We start from the raw sequence: 19,047 nt of genomic DNA on the forward strand, positions 1-19,047 counted from the left end.
CATATACCATAGAATTCATAGAATTGTGTGACTAGGTTAAGAGCATAATTAACTAGTTAACCATTAATCTAAATATATATATATATGCATTACAATAATTATTTTTACATAATGTTTAAGTGTTTTAAGTTTCTACAATTAATACTTGTAATTAATATCTTTAACTACGTTAAACTAAAATTTGTGTTATTTTTTTTATTTGTACATTAAATTAAAAATAATAATACTTATATACATTTTGGTTATGAATTTTTAATATAGTTCAGGCCGCTGTAAAACATATCTTATAAACAATATATTATTAAACTTTCAATTTTTTATTGGTCAAAAACCACTTTCACTATTATCCATTTTTAAATAACAGGTTAAAAATTCTAAATACAATGAAAATAATAAATTGTATAATTAAAATAAAAAACATACCTTTATACATTTGTAAAACCAATCCTTTACATCATTCTGAATTTAAAATTATCTTTCATAAGTATGACGACTATTAATACCAATAATGTAATTATATTTTCAGAGAAAAGAAGTAAGTCATGAATCTTCTTTTAAATTACATTTATAATTTATCAAAATTAAAAGAAATATCATTGATAAGTCAAACTTGGATTTTTGTTTAAATAATTTTAATTAATTTATATGCGACAAATAAAGATTTTTCATACAATTTATATGATAAGTTATGTAAAACAATACATTTTAAGTCATCATAATCTATAGACCAAGAGAGTTTTGTATTGCAATGCAAAATCATGGTGTATTTTTTAATTTCTTTAAATTTGGAATTTAAAAAACAATCATGAGCAAACATGATTGTAATTGTACTTCGTCTAACAAACGTGGAACATAGAAATTTAGACGTATTTTTGACAACGTACCAATTAATCTAATGAAGTTATAAAAATCTGAAAACAGATTTGCATTTTTTATTATCCCTACTGAATATCGACTATCCCACATTTTATTTATATATATATAATTTATATTATAATTATAACTTCTTCAAAAATCGAAATATGACAGTTTTTTAATTTATATTTTTTTAATAGAATAATTTTTAAATTTAAGGTGATAAATCAAGTATAGAAAAATAAATGTCAAGTAATCTTCCTTGATACTCAAAGCTTAGAAAAATTTTTCCATAACTCATTAATATCTGTGCTGTTTTAAATCTTTTGTACTCTATCAATACAAATAATTGTAGGTCAATATAAAATTCATAAAATTATTAATTAAATAATATTATTTATTAAATAATTATATAATAAAGACTATATATTAATAAATAATATAAAGTGTTATGAGTTTGTGATTTATAATATTCATAAACAATTTTTAGTTCATCAACTAGGTTTTTTTTTACATATATATTAATCTTAATTATCACTTTTAAACCAAATCATAACATTCATTATAACCATAAATCAAATATTTATATAGGACAAGAAGAGCCTACAGGTTGCATCATTAAATTAGGTATTATTGCATTATATTTATTTTAAATTATAATAAATTATTTAAGAAATACAAACTATATACATTTTAAGAAGTAATAGCATATTAATTACATTTGCTATTTCTCCATTTAATAATTTTTTTTTAGTATAAAAGCCTATAATAAACTATTAATATATTATTTTTATATACATTATATTATAAAATAAATAACTATACATAAAATAACCATTATTTTGTAAACATGACGTTATGTAATATCATTTAATAAATATATACATATCGTTAAAATGTTTTAATATATTTATATAGTGAATAGCATAACAGGTAAGACCACAAATGTATTTATTTTTATCGTAGTATTACTTTTTTAATACAATTTTCCCAATATGACGATAAGCAGAATATGTACTAAACAATATTCAAAGGAATCGGTAATATAATCCTTCTGCCTAATACATTATAAACTTTCTCCAAGTCAGAAATTGTTTGCATATTTTAAAACTTAAGCAATTTGTAACATTTATACTACCACTTTCAAAGTTTTGGAAAATTCATTCTAAACAAAATACACTTTTTAAATATTTAAGCTATTTTATAAACTTTTAGTAGAAAATATAACTTTTAAAATTAGTTAATACTGTCTTAATACATAAGGTATCAAAATTACTTAAATGGAGAAAACAACTGACATTCATAAAATATTTGATATTTAATTATCATTCCTAAAAATATCAAATTTACAAAACACTTTTGAGGATTATATGTATACGTATTATATATTATATTATATGTATTACTAATGAAGGACTGATTCTATATTCCAATCATAGTATATTAATTAATTTAATACATATAATAATTAAATACTGATGTTTATACATATGCAGGTGCTTTTGGTAAGTACACTAATTTCTATATAGTACTAAAATACATTACACAACATGTACATATAGTTAAATGAATTATAAATTATAATAATTATTTACAAAACATTGTATGATTAATACAAATATATTTTAAATAAAATAGTACACCCAAGTGATACATATTTATAATTAATCTAAATATTTGTAAGAAACTTATGTGAGTTACTAATGTGAGTTTCTTAAAAGTGACTACATTCTCTATAGACAAATTATAAATGTATTAAAAAAGATTATTTTATTATTAATGAAAATGTACCTACATCACATTTGTAACAATTTACAAATCATAAATCAAAAGTTATAAGACTATAACACTTATCAAATAATTACGTTTATATATTTATAGATGTTCAAGGTAAACTCATAACAATATAAAATAACATCTTACTTAATGTATGATAAATATAATGATTACATTTAGTACCTATAAACTATATTTATTGAAAAATAATTGGTCAACTTTTTAAAAAATAAATTGAACATAAAACCGCCTTTGGTTCAAACATTAAATTATCAACAATAACATAAAACATTCAATTCCAAGTCATAATTACATAGTTATAAGATCATATTTATTCTAAAAAATAACACCATGGCTATTAAATAAATGTTTTATTATACCTAAAAATAAAATAAAATAAATCGCATGAAACTATGACTAAATGTATTCATGAAAATATGAAAAAAATTTTTATTTTACTAAGTAAGCTAGTATTTGATTTATTTACAATTATACTTTAATATTTTTAGAGTGTACAAGTAAGATGATCTATTTGATATTGAATATTTTTAACTAAAAATAAAAATCTAACATCTAACTAATGCCGAGTATATTAACATGAATACATACCTACTTATTAACTTTATATTTCATGGTTTTATTATTTCCAGGAATATTAGATTTTAAATTATAATAGAAAAAATTTATGATTTTATTAAAAATTAGAATTTATTTAATAATTTATAATAGAACTTTAATATTTTGAATCAAATGAACTAAATACAAATGTAAAGAATAACCTTTTTTAAACCTATAAAATTGTATAAAATATTAGTTCAAATAGTATGCTCAGTTGGCAAAAAAGAAAAAACTAATGACCATGGCCATAATATTTTATCATGAAAATTCAATTTTATAAATGTGTGTTAACAAAGTTTATTATAATTTGATAAAATATTGATTAATTGTAATTTTATGAACATCACATTTTTAACAGCACAAATAGTTGAACAATATGATGGTTAGTATGCGATTATTTTTTACAAATTTACAACTCAATTTGCTGTCTTAGATAGTTAAATAAATAAAATGTATTTTGTAATTAATCGATAGAATCATCAATTACATAGAATCTGACAGTTCTTATTTAATCCGTTGTTAGTGTTTGATTATTAATATTATTTATGTATAATATATTAATATGTATAAATTTCTTAGTGTATTTAGTGTTAGGAGGGGGGGGGGGTAGTTACTCATATAAAAAATATCGCATATTATCGTATTTGATTATTGTACTTATTTAATAAAGGAAAAAATGTTATTCATACCTCTGGATAAATAAAAGATAATAGTACTTAAAAAATAATAAATCATATTTACGCTGATTTAACTAAATCAATACAAAATGTTGTATACTTTATTTGTATACACATCGAAATCAATTAAGGAGATTGAATAGAAACAATCTAATATTGAAAAATAAGAACTAAGCAACTAGATATTTTTAACGAACTAATCACTTAGGACTTAATTTAGAAAAAAAATATGTTTGACCCAATCACTGGATTATTATTCTTTTTCCAAATTTATTATAAGGTACAGAAATCATAAATGAGTTTACAAAATAAAATTTAATACATTTTAATAGAATAATAAACAAACAGTATTATGTAATGATGTAATAAACCGTTTGTATTTATTTATAATAGAGTATAATCCATACAAAAATTGCTTAAAAACAATGGATATAAGTATGAAAATCAATATAAATTATCTATAATTTTAGTTGATTAATGAACGTTATTAGGTTCAAATTATTGATAATCAAAGATCAGATTATTCTGACTGTGTTTTTACTGTAAATATCTATAGATCTCAGTAACAAATCTATAGATATAAGCAAACAAGTTTAACCTATAACGCATGTAACAGTTTTAAGCTCAAAAACTACCTAACCAGTACATTGAATGAAATTTATATCCATATATTAAATTAACAATATTCACCACAGTACTGTATATAATTATATCTACATCACTACCTCATATTTGGAATTTAAAGAAGTAAAATTGAAAAAAATAATGTTTCTTTTTTGTAATAATCATTTTATTACTATTACACAATGATTAGGAAAATATTGAGACGCTTTTATTTTTATAAAAAATATATTTTTTTTTAAATAATAACCATACCATTTTATCACGTTAAGTAATTACTAAGGATTTAAAATGTAAAATGTAGTATACAAATATTTTTGTTAAAAAAATTAAAAACTAAAATAATCATTAACACAACAATTTAATCCATATAAAATCCATTATTAACAAATAAATAATTTTTATATATCTAACGCTTTTTATTTAATTCTTTAACTAGTGAAACTTGAAAAGAATGGTAAAAATAAAGAATAAAGTATAACTTAAGGCTAAGAATTTTTTTTTAAATTATAGATTACTTATATTTAATAACTTATTTTTGTTTTTGTTTTATAGTATTAAAGAAAACCATAAATGGATTTAACAGTAAATAATTTTTGTAACATTTTTTATATTTTCAACTATAGAATAAAATAAATTTTAGTACCATATTTTAGTATAGGTGTATGATATAAATCTATTTACCTAATTAGTATTTAGGACGATTGACTGTAATTAGTATAGTAAATTTGAAATAGATGAATTATAATTACATACAAAAACGTATATTAAACTGAGATGGCCCATCATTTAGGATCTATTTATAACCATAATTTTTAATTTATTTGTATAATATTGATTTTGATTTATCTTTCTACTTGAATGACCGTAGGTGTTGTGAACAGTTATTAGTAATAACTTATTACCCTCCTCCATTGGCCTAGCTAAAACAGAAGATATAGAATTTGTTTTAATAATTTATACAAATTTATAGTTTTATTTTATGACGTAACTACTTTTAGGCAGTTTTATAACATTTCAATTTTTAATACCACAATAAATATTAAATTAATACTAAATTGTGAAATTATCATTATACAAATTATTTATAATGGCTTTATGTCGTTTAGTTGTATTGTCACGTACCTATTGGCTATCAGTTTTGATTGTATAATGATAGTACAACACATTAATGCACTATACAGACCACGAATTATAATATTATTATTATAATATTAAGTACTACAATATAATTTAGAGCTGTCAAGAGCCACCTTAAGGCTTTGTGGAGCCTCGGGCCAAACATTTTTCGTAGGCCTTACAATACTTAAGTATGATAGGTATTTACATTTTTAACACATCAATTATTATTATTATTAATTAATAATTGATTAATTATTAAACTTTTTAATAAAAAATACATTTTTGTTTGAATCTCTGTTACTTATTATTGTTTGTTATTGTTTATTATAATTTTAAAATATGCAGTCAAAATAATACATAAATTAATATGTTTTTGGGTTAAAAAATAAATGTAATTCTTAAACAAAAACAAAAATAATTGTCATATAAAATAGTATTAATATAAATTTGTCAATTATTAAGTACCTACTTTTTAATGGTTTCTTCCCAGCTTTTAAATTCGCAAACTCTTCTATGATATTTTCATAATATAAACTTAATAGTAGTTCGTGTTCAATGCTCATTAATGATAAGGAGTTTAACCGTTTCTGACCCATGATACTTCTAAGCTGTTCTTTAGTTAAATTGTTGTTAGAAAATGAACGTTCCGATAGATACACTTCTAAGTGTAAATATTCTAAAATTAATTAATTTCCATTAATTATTACATTATAAAATTTCGCATATAGACTATAGTTTAGTATAGACTTGTATGTTTTTTTTTAATTTTCAAGTTGTAGAAAAATCCAAACAATGTATTTATTGATTTGTATATGATTTACAACTGATTTTTAACTGAGTTATTAATGTATTTATTTATTGGGAAGTTACTTTCTATTTTGTATTTTTCACTACTTGAAAACGATATAATTTCGTTTGTGTGTTAACCGGGGAATATTAAACAAATATTTTTTCGTTCAAGATTGATATTAAAATATTTTATTGAAAAAAATGTAAAATTATGATATTCAGTAAATAATGTAATTTATTTAAATTTGGGGCCCTTAAAATTTCGGGCTCCTGGCATTGGATGTGATTAAAAAAAAAATTTCATTACTTATCAAAGAAAATACTTAAAATTGTAAATCTTTTTTTAGAGTTTGCAAAAGAATACTATATTGAACAAGAATTTATAATTGATAGAACCATTAAATGTACGTATTCACTTATGAAAACGAGTTAATAAAGAAAATAATAAATTTCATAAAGAGAAAAATTAGTTGTCTTGTGTGATACATTAGTCCAAAACTATTACGCAACAATTGCAGATACTGGCTTCGTTATTAAAATATTAACTGCGGAAATCAATCAAATAAAAACGATGTTAAGCTGGGAACACCAATACTTCCTTTCACCACTTTTTCAGAACTTAGGACAAGCTACAAAAATAAAAACTTTTTTCATTTAGAGTTTTTCAATAATATTCAATAAAGACGAGAATTATTCATACAGCCACGAATTAGGTCATCGTTAAACTGATTTAAAATAATTTTTGACTACTGTCTCAAAAGCACCGTCATGATCTTAATTCTGATAGTCATTGATATAGAGAAACTATTTTTATAAACAATTTTGCCATTGGTGATATAAGAAACAAATTGTCCTGCATCCACGTTCGTTTTATCAAAAATAACGATTGCAATATTTTTTAATCGTAGCTAAATAACCAAATCGATTTTATTAAAAATTGCATTGCAGACTATACAGTCATTACGCATATTGCATATATTTAATTCACTGTGAATATAGAATTAAATAAATAAATCGTGCATTAGTTCCATCTAAAAAAACACAGATTCACAAGAGCGTAATGTTCATGGCCATTTTCCGAACTGCTTCTAAGCCATTATTTACTTCCACGACTGTGTTTTTGAGTTTTATTTGATTAATTCGTACAAAAAAGTCTACATATTTATACATTATTCGATGTATTGAATTAACGTATAAAGAAATTAAGATTAAATGTAATCTTGGTTTTTATTTTTTTTTGTTATAGCCAAAACAATGCAAAAATGGGGTGTGAACAAATGGTGCTCTAAAGTAAATTAGCCGATCAATTAATCTGATACAGTCATAGGTAGGTACTTAATTCAATTAATAACCTCGTACAGTCGTGCGTAGTCACCACAATAAATGACTGTACATCTGAACCAAGTCAGTTTTATTGTAATTTTATTTTAAGACTTTATAAGTAATTAGTAATTACCTTTCAGCTCATATGTGTTTTAAAAATATTTAATTTATAAAACAGAAGAATCTACTTCTGTTAACATACTGGAAACTACTGTAGGTACCTAAATTGTAAGTATGCTTCAAGAATAAACCGTTAATTTTTAATTACCATTTATAATATTATATTATTATTATATTCTAAATATTAAATTTCAAGATTTATCATAATATCATTAATGTACAGAAAATAAATTGATAATAAATAAATATAATAAGACATTACTTATTTTATTTTTTACTTATAAAAAAATGAACCTATATTTAGTATTTAACTAAACTTTGTTGAAAAAAAGACATTAATTGAAATAAAAAATACAAGGAACTTACTTTATATTGAATGAACCTTATCAATTATTAGACATTTGTTATGAGTTAAATTTGATATTGTATGTATCTACATGAAAAAACCATTGAAATGATTATTGAAGAATGATCAGCAATCAGCATGTAGGTATATGTATATTTAAGGATAATAGCAGCGTGATTACGTTCAATATGACAATATGTTCATGATATCCAAGGTTTCAAGATTATAATCTATAAAACTTGCATGATATCGATATAAATAGTTTAAAATTACCTAATCCATTGATTAAATTATACATTTTAATCAATGCCTAATGAAAATATTTTGAAAATTTTATTGTGTGCCTATATATATATATATATATGTAAATAATTATAAATATAAGTATTTGGTACGAAAAGCTTACCCCTACTTAAAAATAATATTTTTTGAATTACAACAAAATAACTAAAATTACCTATTCGTGTAAATATACCCAATTCATTAAAATTCAAACTTTTAATGTAGGTATATATAAAAAATGCGTGCATACATTTTCGATATTTTCAAATTACATTAAGCACAATTTTCTCCGGATTCGTAAACCTTGTACTAGATTTTCAATTTTATTTACTGAGCATATATTTTTATTTACACCTATAAAATAATTAAAAAACTTCGAAATTTTAAAATGTCTTTTAATTGCTCAAAACGGATCTTAAAATGTTAAGATTCATTGTGTAGAAAATAATAATTTAAACTAAAATGGAATTTTTCAAGTCCACTACGGACCATAATTAATAATTTTTGAACAAATTAACAATAATCGTTTTAAGACAAATTGTTATATACTACTAATGAATAATAGTAACCAATTTATTATGCTCATTCCTTCTACATAAGTATCATACATAATTCATGTGTTTACAGTTTTCAATACAAGTACTATAGATTATTATTAGTAACTATCACAATTCACCAAAAGCCCAAATATGAAACGTGTAGTTTCTAATAATAATTAATTATAGGTAAGACTTATACCTATTATTTGAATTAAAAATGCAATTCTTTAACTAAGATAGGTATTTGATTATTTTAAAAGCATACTTTGAATTTATAATATATTAACATGAATATTTTTTATACTTTAAATTTTATAAGATCACTCTAGCAGCCCGTATAACTCACTTCAAGTACCCTAAGTCAAATACGACTTTGTCTCATTTAGAAATACATAGTTATAAGTTCAACAACAGTAAACACCCCATACCATGAACTAAGATATACGTATATAAGTATATCTTAGTTCGTGCCCATACCTAATGTTATCAGCAATGGCGTAGCCAGAATTTTTTAGGGGGGGGGGGGGGTAAATACTTTTAACTTGAGTTATTGAAAATCAATAACAACAACAAAACAAAAATACTGATAAATTATCACATATTAACGTTGATTTTGCCATTAATGTATTTACTATATTAAATAATTAAAACTTGTAAGACAATTTCCACATTTAAATTTAAATATTTCAAAACAATATAAAAAATACTACCAATGGGGGGGCTATATCCTCTTTAGCCCCCCCCCCTAGCTACGCGACTGGTTATCAATTTATCATCAATATACAACCTACATATTATTCAGCTAAGTCTTTGCAGCATGTATATTCTGAAAACAACAAATATAGGTTAATATTTCTGGGAAAAATAAATTATTAATTATTTATGAATATTAACTAAAAATAAAAAAAACACATACACTCCCATATAATATATTTTAATATTTTACAAGAAATATTTGATTATTTTTTAAAATGTGTACATAATAATATTTTAGTAAATTAAAAACTTTAATTTGTTGGTGGTAAACAATAACAAATGATAAAGTTGGCTGCCTAATATAATATATTTACAATTCACAATAAATTTACTTATTATCATTTTGAACAATTTGTAATACATTTGTGATAAATAGATAACTATATAAAATAAGTGATTTTTATTTTTTAAGCATTCAGAAAATCTGATACACAAATAAAAATATTATTGAAATACAAAGTAAAATTTGAGCAATATTATTACATAAATATAGTTTTTTAAAGAAATTACAATATGTATATTTGTCTCAATAGGCATTTTAATTTTTATTAGAGATATTTCAAGTACTCAGCAATTACATGAGGGCCAACTACTTAAAATCTTATTTATCATTTAATAACTGTCCAATACCAGATTATTTAATGGTAGAACAAACATATTTTTTCCCAACCTATAATGGTTTTTAAAACATTATTAAACCTATAATTGATATAGATATACAGTTTTAAATAAATTATTTACCTGAAACATCTCCACTAATTATTACTACTTTACTATCAAAAGTCAAAACATTGTATAGTTGTTTCATTCAGTCAATTATCAGTCATATACCCTGTTGGCTGTAAAATAAATAATACTATTTAAAAAAATACCCTTTTTATAATCAACTCATGATATGTGATAGTGAAAAATTATTTTTTGAAGTAGATGTTCGCATTATTTTGTCAGCTGGTGTTACACGGTTTCTTGGACCTGGCTCAGGTGTATATGTAAAAGTTAATCCCGTAGCATAAATAATCCCATCATTCCTTACCAATGAAACTGGTACTTGTGTTAGCTGTTTTACCCATGACCAGTCTCCTCTAAATGAAGAGATATCTGGTACGACTGCAATCATACTCTCTTGACAACGAAACATAGTTTCAGACTCAACATTTCCAAACCATACTTGTAGATGTGGTGTAAAATTTTCACCACTCAATTCTAACATGGCCACATCACCACCACCATTAGTGTTAAGTCCATGCACTACTGGTACGGGTGTTATAGGAGAATTTACGGGTCCCATTCCTTCATAAAATTGGTATTCTGCTTTGTCTGTACTAATGATGGTCCAACAAGCTCCATCGTTGATCATTTCTTTATTTGGCCCTTTTGGACATGGTGTGGCATTGAAGTTAGTTATACGCTCTTGGGATAAACATAAATACATGTGATTAGTGTCTTTCATATAAAAAGCACATTTGTGCAATTGCGACACCGGATCATCAGCTTCTAGCAATGCTGTTTGTTTATCAACTTTTCTGATTACTAGTCGGGGTAAAGCCATTCCAGAAACACTGCATACTAATTTTACTGTACTGCCATAGTGAATGTAACCATCTCGAACATTGAACATGTCACTTTCACTTTCATCATCATCCAATAAGTAAATGATAAAAGCTCCCCACTCTGTTGAACTGGCATGGAAGGTTCCATTTTCAACATGTAAATATCGGGTGCTCACTGTTTGTGATCTAAGTCTATTGAACAGTGCTACTTTTGTACCACTAGCTATACATAAATCAGCGTTTTTCAAGGATTGTTTTTTTTTTGAAGGTTTAGATATTACTTTGATTCGTTTACTGTGGAAGGTTCCAATGTCATATCCATTGTTGTAGAACATTCTAACCATAAGCATAAAGTGCTTGCGCTTATCAGAATCAGATATAAATAAAGTTTTAGCAGCACAATACTGTTTAATATTATTAAGATCCAGTGGTTGTAAATCTTGATCTGCACTGCCAATACCTATGAATGCACTCATTTGAGAATTAGTTTCAGTCACTCCTTCTCTAAGCAACTGTTGTTGACGTAACTTCCAACCTTTGCCAAAAAGATAGACACATGGAGGTGGACAAAAAAAACGTTTTTCAGTGCCATAAGACTTTTGAGCAACTTTAGCGTGAAGGATAACTAAAACCAAGTCGTTGCGATCAAGTAAATATCTTTCCATAGCATCTTTAGTCAGCTTCTTTTCAGGCCGAATCTGTGTAGTAATTTCTAGACCATAATGATGAGGCATTGTTGTAGAAAACAAATCCACTGTAGTAAATATAAGTTCAATTCCTATTCAAAAAAATCTGAAACAAAAAATTGAATAAAAATTTGTGAAACATAATATTCTATAATTTTTACAACTCTAAAAATGTTTAACATGTACATTGTACACTGTACCAATATTGTAGGTAGTTACATAATATTTTTGTATAAATTAAATATCTAACATTAAATAAAAATAAAAAGTATAATTCATAGTGAATAAAATAAATTGGCAATGAAAAATTGTTCAATATTACATTTAATCAATTGTGTTAGCATAATATTTACATAAAAATATAGGTATCTACATGCAGTTTTTAAAATTAAATCAGCCTAACTTAACCACATTTATAAGTATAACTTCAATATAATTATATAAAAACATGTTATATTCTGAAACATAGTCCTAAGCATTTGCTGTGAATTACATAACAATACATTTTTTTACTCTATTTTATATTCTTTAAACCAGTGTTTTTTAAACGATGCTCCAAGGAACTCTGGGGTTTCACGAAGATCACTTAAGGGTTACGCAAAACTTAAGTGTTTTTTTTCTTCAAAATATTCAAAAAAATTATTATGAAAAATCTATTATTTATTTATAAAAAATATTAATATATTTTAATATTACATTTAGTTAACTACACTATGAAATGTACATTAAATAATAGTATATAGTCAATATTATTTTGTACTAATACAATATAAGAAAAGTCAATATTATAATAATAATAATAGTTATTATAATTATAATACAAGTCAAATATTATATTACTTTTGAATGTTATAATACCTCCTAAATAAATAATTTTATTACATTTTGCTGTATTTAGTATAATATTAGATACATTATCATTGTTGCCGTTTATTGTCATATTTAGTAGTATTCTCCTTTTTTGAAGATAATTTTGATAGGGGTTCCGAATAAAAAAATATTATTGTTTGGTGTCCCGTGATTTCAAAAAGTTTAAGAAACACTGCTTTAAACAACATTAAACTACTGCAATTAAACATTGCATGACAAATACATTTTGAAGGAGTTACATACCAATGGAATTAATTACTACAATGTTCATATCTCAGTCGCCGACTCCAACTTCAGAATAAAAACATTCCATTCATACTTCATAAGCATGTAGAATATTTGAATGAAACTTTTCGAACAGGTGACACCTTGGTATTGGATTTATTTAAATATTATTCAACAACTAAAAACGACACAGTCGATGAACTATTAAATGGATGGTGAGTATACGAAAAATATTAACAAATAATGAGTTCGTTAAGTTCGTTGAAAAACAGATACCTTCACATTATAACTAACAAAATAATCGAAATATACAGACATAATATAGATAGTAATACTGTTATAACTAATAATTAATAGACAATAGTTAGGTATTAACGAGTTACAATTGTGAATTGAACATTATTATCAGGAAGACCGAAGCCATACAATCACAACCTGATAACAACATAAACTAAAATCTAAAAAGAAATAATCAAATTCGCGGTCTTTTTCCCCACGCCTTTATGTTACCTACCTAAAAATACCTACCTAATTTGAAAACTTAAAAAATTCCACATTTCCACTTTATAGACTTAACTGATTAGTGCTAATAGCTAAATAGTCACAATGGGGGTAAGTATATTGACTATTGAGCAAACGGTTCACTCCAATGTGGCGATACATGAACAGAGTCGTTTATCACAAAATTCTGACAAATTAAATAACTCGTGTTCTAATTAATATTTTTTAATTTTTAGATTCTGAACGGAGTGATGAATGTATTGATTTAACAATGATGTGTGTTTTTATTTTTATTTTTTTTGTGTCTGTTATCACATTTTGGAGTAGTAATAATGCATCGATTTTTGACTTCAGTCCCTCTTTGAATAGGAAAATTCATCTAGTTGGTACTTTGGGGGTTCAAAAGTAAAAAATTTCCAGTAGTTTTCAAAAGCGTCGGGAAAAACCCTGAAAAAATAACGGAAAACGGGAATTTTTACGTATAACCACTTTTGGACAAAATTGATTTTTTTGATTTTGCTGTAACTCAAAAACGAATCATTGTAAATACTTGAAATTTACACCAAATTTTTATATTATGGTTATCTATTTACTATTAAATTTTCAAAATATTTTGACCTTTTTTAAACTACTTATTGACAATTTAAATTTTCGACTTTTCTAAGTTTTTTTTCTTAAAATGTTGATAAAAAAAATTTGACTATCCAAAAAATCTTTAAAATGTAATACAAGCTAGGTTTATTATAAGCTGTACTTATCGTAGTAAAAAAAAATCAAAAATCGTTAGTCACAATTTTTGTTTATAAGCGTTTAAAGTTCAAATGTTTATGAAATATATCAAAATCGCGAAAATTTGCAAGGAATTTTGAAGTTGAAAATTCATAACATTTTTGTGATTTATACTTAAGGTTCAAAAATCCAATACAAGGTTATCCATAGTTTTCCTTCAAGTAACTGTAAAAAAAATTTCTTTTTTTTTCGTCCATAACTTTTTGCAAATTATTTGTGTTCAGATCAAGTTCAATATACTTCGTTTAATGTTTTCAATTTCTGTTGTGATAAGTTCAATTACCAGTATATAATGAACGTCTGTGCTTGGTAATGATGTATTTTTATTCTCTTCCAGAATAAAATTTTCTGAGCTTAAAACTTCTCCGTTACGTTCTATACTTCGTTGAACGTTTTCAATTTCTGTTGTATTATTTCAATTTCCGGTACATACTCAACATTTGCGCTTGGTAATAAAATATTTTTATTCTCTCCCAGAGCGACACTATTCTTGTCTATAACTTGTACATTCTGTTCCACACCGTGTATATCCTTTAAACAATATTATGATTGAATTATTTTCAGGTATTGTATATTTATTAGGAGCGCGATCTACAGGGTTAATCTCTTTTTTAGTAGGGGGTTCTCTCTATTGCTTTATCTTATTTCTGTTATGTAGAGCGTTACCTTACCATAAATATTTATTATATTATTTTTACACAATTATTATACAAAAAAATGATAAATATTATCTTGCATTATATTTTATACGTGTTGACTTGAGTATTTTTTCATAAAAAATTTAACTATAAATTTACAGATCAGCTATAGTTGTATATTTTATGTAAAAAAAACTCTTAGGCTATTTAAATACTGGCAAATTTTTCCGTCAAAAACTACCCATTTAACTTCAATTAGTTCGATCATTGTATTGAAGCAATAAGATTTCTGAAAATGTATATGAATTCGGCATGAAGTCTATTTGAGATCGATCGAACTACATTTTTTTAATTTTGACCTTAAAATTCCACAAATTTTATTTAAATTGTTTGAAAAATATTAAATGTTGTAGCATTGTTTATTTGTTTAACATATATTATTAAATAAAACTGAAAAAGTGGCCCGACCGATCCCAATTATATTTAACGCTAAATTCAAATTAATTTTCAGAAGTGTTATCGCACCAATACAACGATCGGACTGATCGATGAAAAATTAGTAGTTTTTGACGGAAAAATTGTACGAATCCTTATTCCTGAACATATACCTACAAATGTTGATGAGAGTCATCACCCTCGCTGGTTTTTCTAAGAATAAGTTATGCGCTCTCATCCGATAACGCGATATTTGATTTTATTCACAAATAGAGTTAGTCTACATCATGATTATAACCAATTATTCTGTGCTATAAACTTATAAGTTATAACCAATATAAACAATAATATCAGTCTTTGTTATTCACCAAATAAACAGCAACAACAATCAAAAAATAAAAAATTATATCACAATAAATATAATTTTACAAAAAAAATTATAGTACTTTTAGATAAAGCTTAGTAATTGTATCTAAATTGTTGTTAAGAACGTGGAATAATGCATTATTTTTTGTTGATTTGTGTAGCAATCACTCAAAGTATACATTATTCCATAAAAACTTCCGCTATATCTTTTAAAAGACAAAAAATGCATACGTAAAACTCTCCTTTCTTTACAGTCACAAAGTATAAAAGTATAAGACCATAAAGAATAAAGATAAGGTGTTAAATTCAAAAAATTAATTTTTTTATACCGTAATTGTCTCCGTTAGCTCTAATGTTTCCGATTTACTCTTCTGTTTTGTTTATAAGAAGTTCTTTGGGCACCCACGGTGACATATCTTATGACAATTTATGCATTTATTAATTTTTTTGAATATTTTTATTTTCTTGCAATACAAGCATTTTCTTAAACAAAAAAAGTTAATTTTCTTCACAAAATTATGGTTTAAATCCATTTTTTAAAGATTATGGCAGAATTATATGTAAGCGATATCAAATACCAATGAATATAAATATTATAATACTAGCCGACCCGTCACGACTTCGCCCGTGATTGGTTGTTTATTTTGCCTTCGGACCGTGATATGTAGAATTTTTTATTCAAATATTATTGTTTAATGTGATCGGCAAGTAAATATAAAAAACGGTTAATGAAAACGGATTGAAATTTTTCTAGCGGTATAAATGATAAATATATTTTTACTAAAAATAAATACAGATAAAAAAAAAATGCTGAGTAATTTATGGTTGATAAAAAATTTTATAAGACTCCTGAGTATATGAAGTTTTTTGTTTTATCTCCTGTTGAAATTCAAATAATAAAATGATACGGGTCCCCAGTTCGAGAAAATCCCACGTATAATTGTTCATGTGAAAAGCACTGTACGAAGATCTACGCCAACGTACTTGAATGTTTGACTATATATTTCTATAGATTAATACGAATATTGGGTATACATGTTGTCGGTGTACGTGCGATAAAATTCTCGGAACAATATTATTCATATCAAACATAATACAATTTGACGAACAAAAAGGTCAGGTTGCAGGTAGCTGTAAACCCGCGGGCCTCCGTGTCGCACAATATATGTATATAATATAGGTACAATTGTTTTTAATTTTTTATGAACTTTATACTTTTTTTTTATTGACAAAAATGGTACTAAAACCTTCAGCAGAGTGTCGGGTATAACAGTAAAAAATTTCAGCCAAATCGGTTCCGGGTTCAGTAGTTTTCTCGGTTAGCGCGGTCGTAGAAAAACCCTTACAATTTTATATAATAGTATAGATATAGATAGATTATTATAATATTATGGTTACAATTTATTATTATGTCTCATCGGCGGAATAAAAATGTTTAAACTGTAGGAGAATTATTATTCGAAAATGCTATAATAATAATGATTCTGTGTATTTAGAAATTAAATTATTTATTTATTATCTAAAAATAGAAGGATTTTGTATAAAATCAACGTATGTCTAATAGTTTATTGTACCACGCCATCCGCCACAAATTATTACTTTGTATATAATTTTATTATAGATGATTAATCTGTAGATTTAAAAAAATAAGAAGTAAAATAAGTAAAGTAGGTAGGTATAACATAATATATTATACTAAGTTATTCATTAATCTTTTAATGAAAAAAAAACTACTTATTATTATATTATTATTTTTTATACATAGACACATATTCTTAATTATTAATATTAAGAAACAATATTTTTCTACAAAATTGTAATGACAAAATATGTAATTATCTGGAATTCTTGGATCTATTCTGTAATCTGTATAGTCTACTTTTATCAGTACCTAAGGGCTAAGACACATATTATAGTAATATGACGGTAACTGTCGGTTAGAGCAATTTCAACGGGAGTTTCTCAAGTTATGTAATATTTTGCAGTACTCCTTAAACCTTGAATACAGGTCTGAGTTCTCTTAACATAAAACCTCCGAGTAAAAATAATGATTTAAAAATCAATAATCATAATAATGAAATTAATAATAATACAATTAATTTAATTTTAAATATGCCACTAGTACACGCAGTCTTGCGGATGTAAGCGAAAAAAATTCGACCTTGTAACAATTGCATTAATTGTAATCCAAACCCACGAGTTATGTTATGCCAAGATTCCCAATGAGAATTTATTGTTTTAAGCACGATTATAAATAGTCAAATAGATACCTACATAGGTACCTAATCTATAATCGTTCTTCAAAGTTAAATACACGTATTTGCATTAAGCCCCAGTCCCTAATTACTAGCAAATATATAGTGCCTATAGCCTATAGGTACTACCATTCATTTTATAATACGTATATTGAATATTATCTATTATTAAATATTAAAATTAGTACTAAACAGTAAACACATATTTTTTATATTTTGCTTAAGTAGACGTTTCTCTCGTATCTTCCAGTTATTAGTATAGTCATTACTTCTCCACCATTATTATAATAATTATAGTATTTTAGTATAGTACCATTGTGCATTTAGAGCAGAACATATTATTAATTATTGTTATAAGTAATATAATCTTCTGATTTTCATTTTGTTTAATACTACTGCTACAGCAAGTTGTATTAGTTTTAATTTATGTTTAATACTCATTTTTAATATAAATAAAAAAGTTCAATTTTACTTAAACACTGTCCTGCAAAAAAATATACCGTGGTTGATGAAAATCGGTTCTTCTGATCATCCTTGTACGACATCTTACAATGGTGAAACTGGTCTTTAAGGCAAGGTGTCAATTGGGAATATGCAGATTCTGTATATTCACTTGCTAAACCCTGAATAGATACCTTTAGATACCTTTAGTATAGTATTTGTATCAGTGAATTTTTAATCATAAGAGACTCATAAAATATTTATTGGAAGGAATAATACCTACGAACAAAAACATAAAATCTCAAAAGGAATGACTAGTGAGCAGTGAACTAAGAATTATTATCAGTAATATTATTATATTATCTATGTTTTTTAGAAATCAGCATATTGTAATCTCCAGAAATGTTGAACTATACTAACAAAAAAGAATAGGATAATTTTTTTAAGATTTTAATTTTCATCCAATT

General features: G+C 24.7%; 1 protein-coding gene across 1 annotated transcript; it reads right to left on the minus strand.

The window, feature by feature from the left end:
- Positions 1-9,981: 9,981 nt before the first annotated feature.
- LOC132930065 (suppressor of hairless protein-like) lies at positions 9,982-13,551 on the minus strand. Its single transcript, XM_060995722.1, has 2 exons — positions 13,174-13,551; positions 9,982-12,166 (listed from the first exon to the last, which is right to left on the minus strand). Exon 2 carries the CDS (start codon positions 12,106-12,108, stop codon positions 10,708-10,710), a length of 1,401 nt encoding a protein of 466 aa, XP_060851705.1. The 5' UTR covers positions 12,109-12,166; positions 13,174-13,551; the 3' UTR covers positions 9,982-10,707.
- Positions 13,552-19,047: the final 5,496 nt, after the last annotated feature.

The sequence above is a fragment of the Rhopalosiphum padi genome, chromosome 4, assembly GCF_020882245.1.
Source record: "Rhopalosiphum padi isolate XX-2018 chromosome 4, ASM2088224v1, whole genome shotgun sequence".
Lineage (NCBI taxonomy): Eukaryota > Metazoa > Arthropoda > Insecta > Hemiptera > Aphididae > Rhopalosiphum > Rhopalosiphum padi.

What these genes read in the sequence shown, in the direction of transcription:
- LOC132930065 (XM_060995722.1), bottom strand. Translation starts at nt 12,108, where the DNA reads ATGCCTCATCATTATGGTCTAGAAATTACTACACAGATTCGGCCTGAA.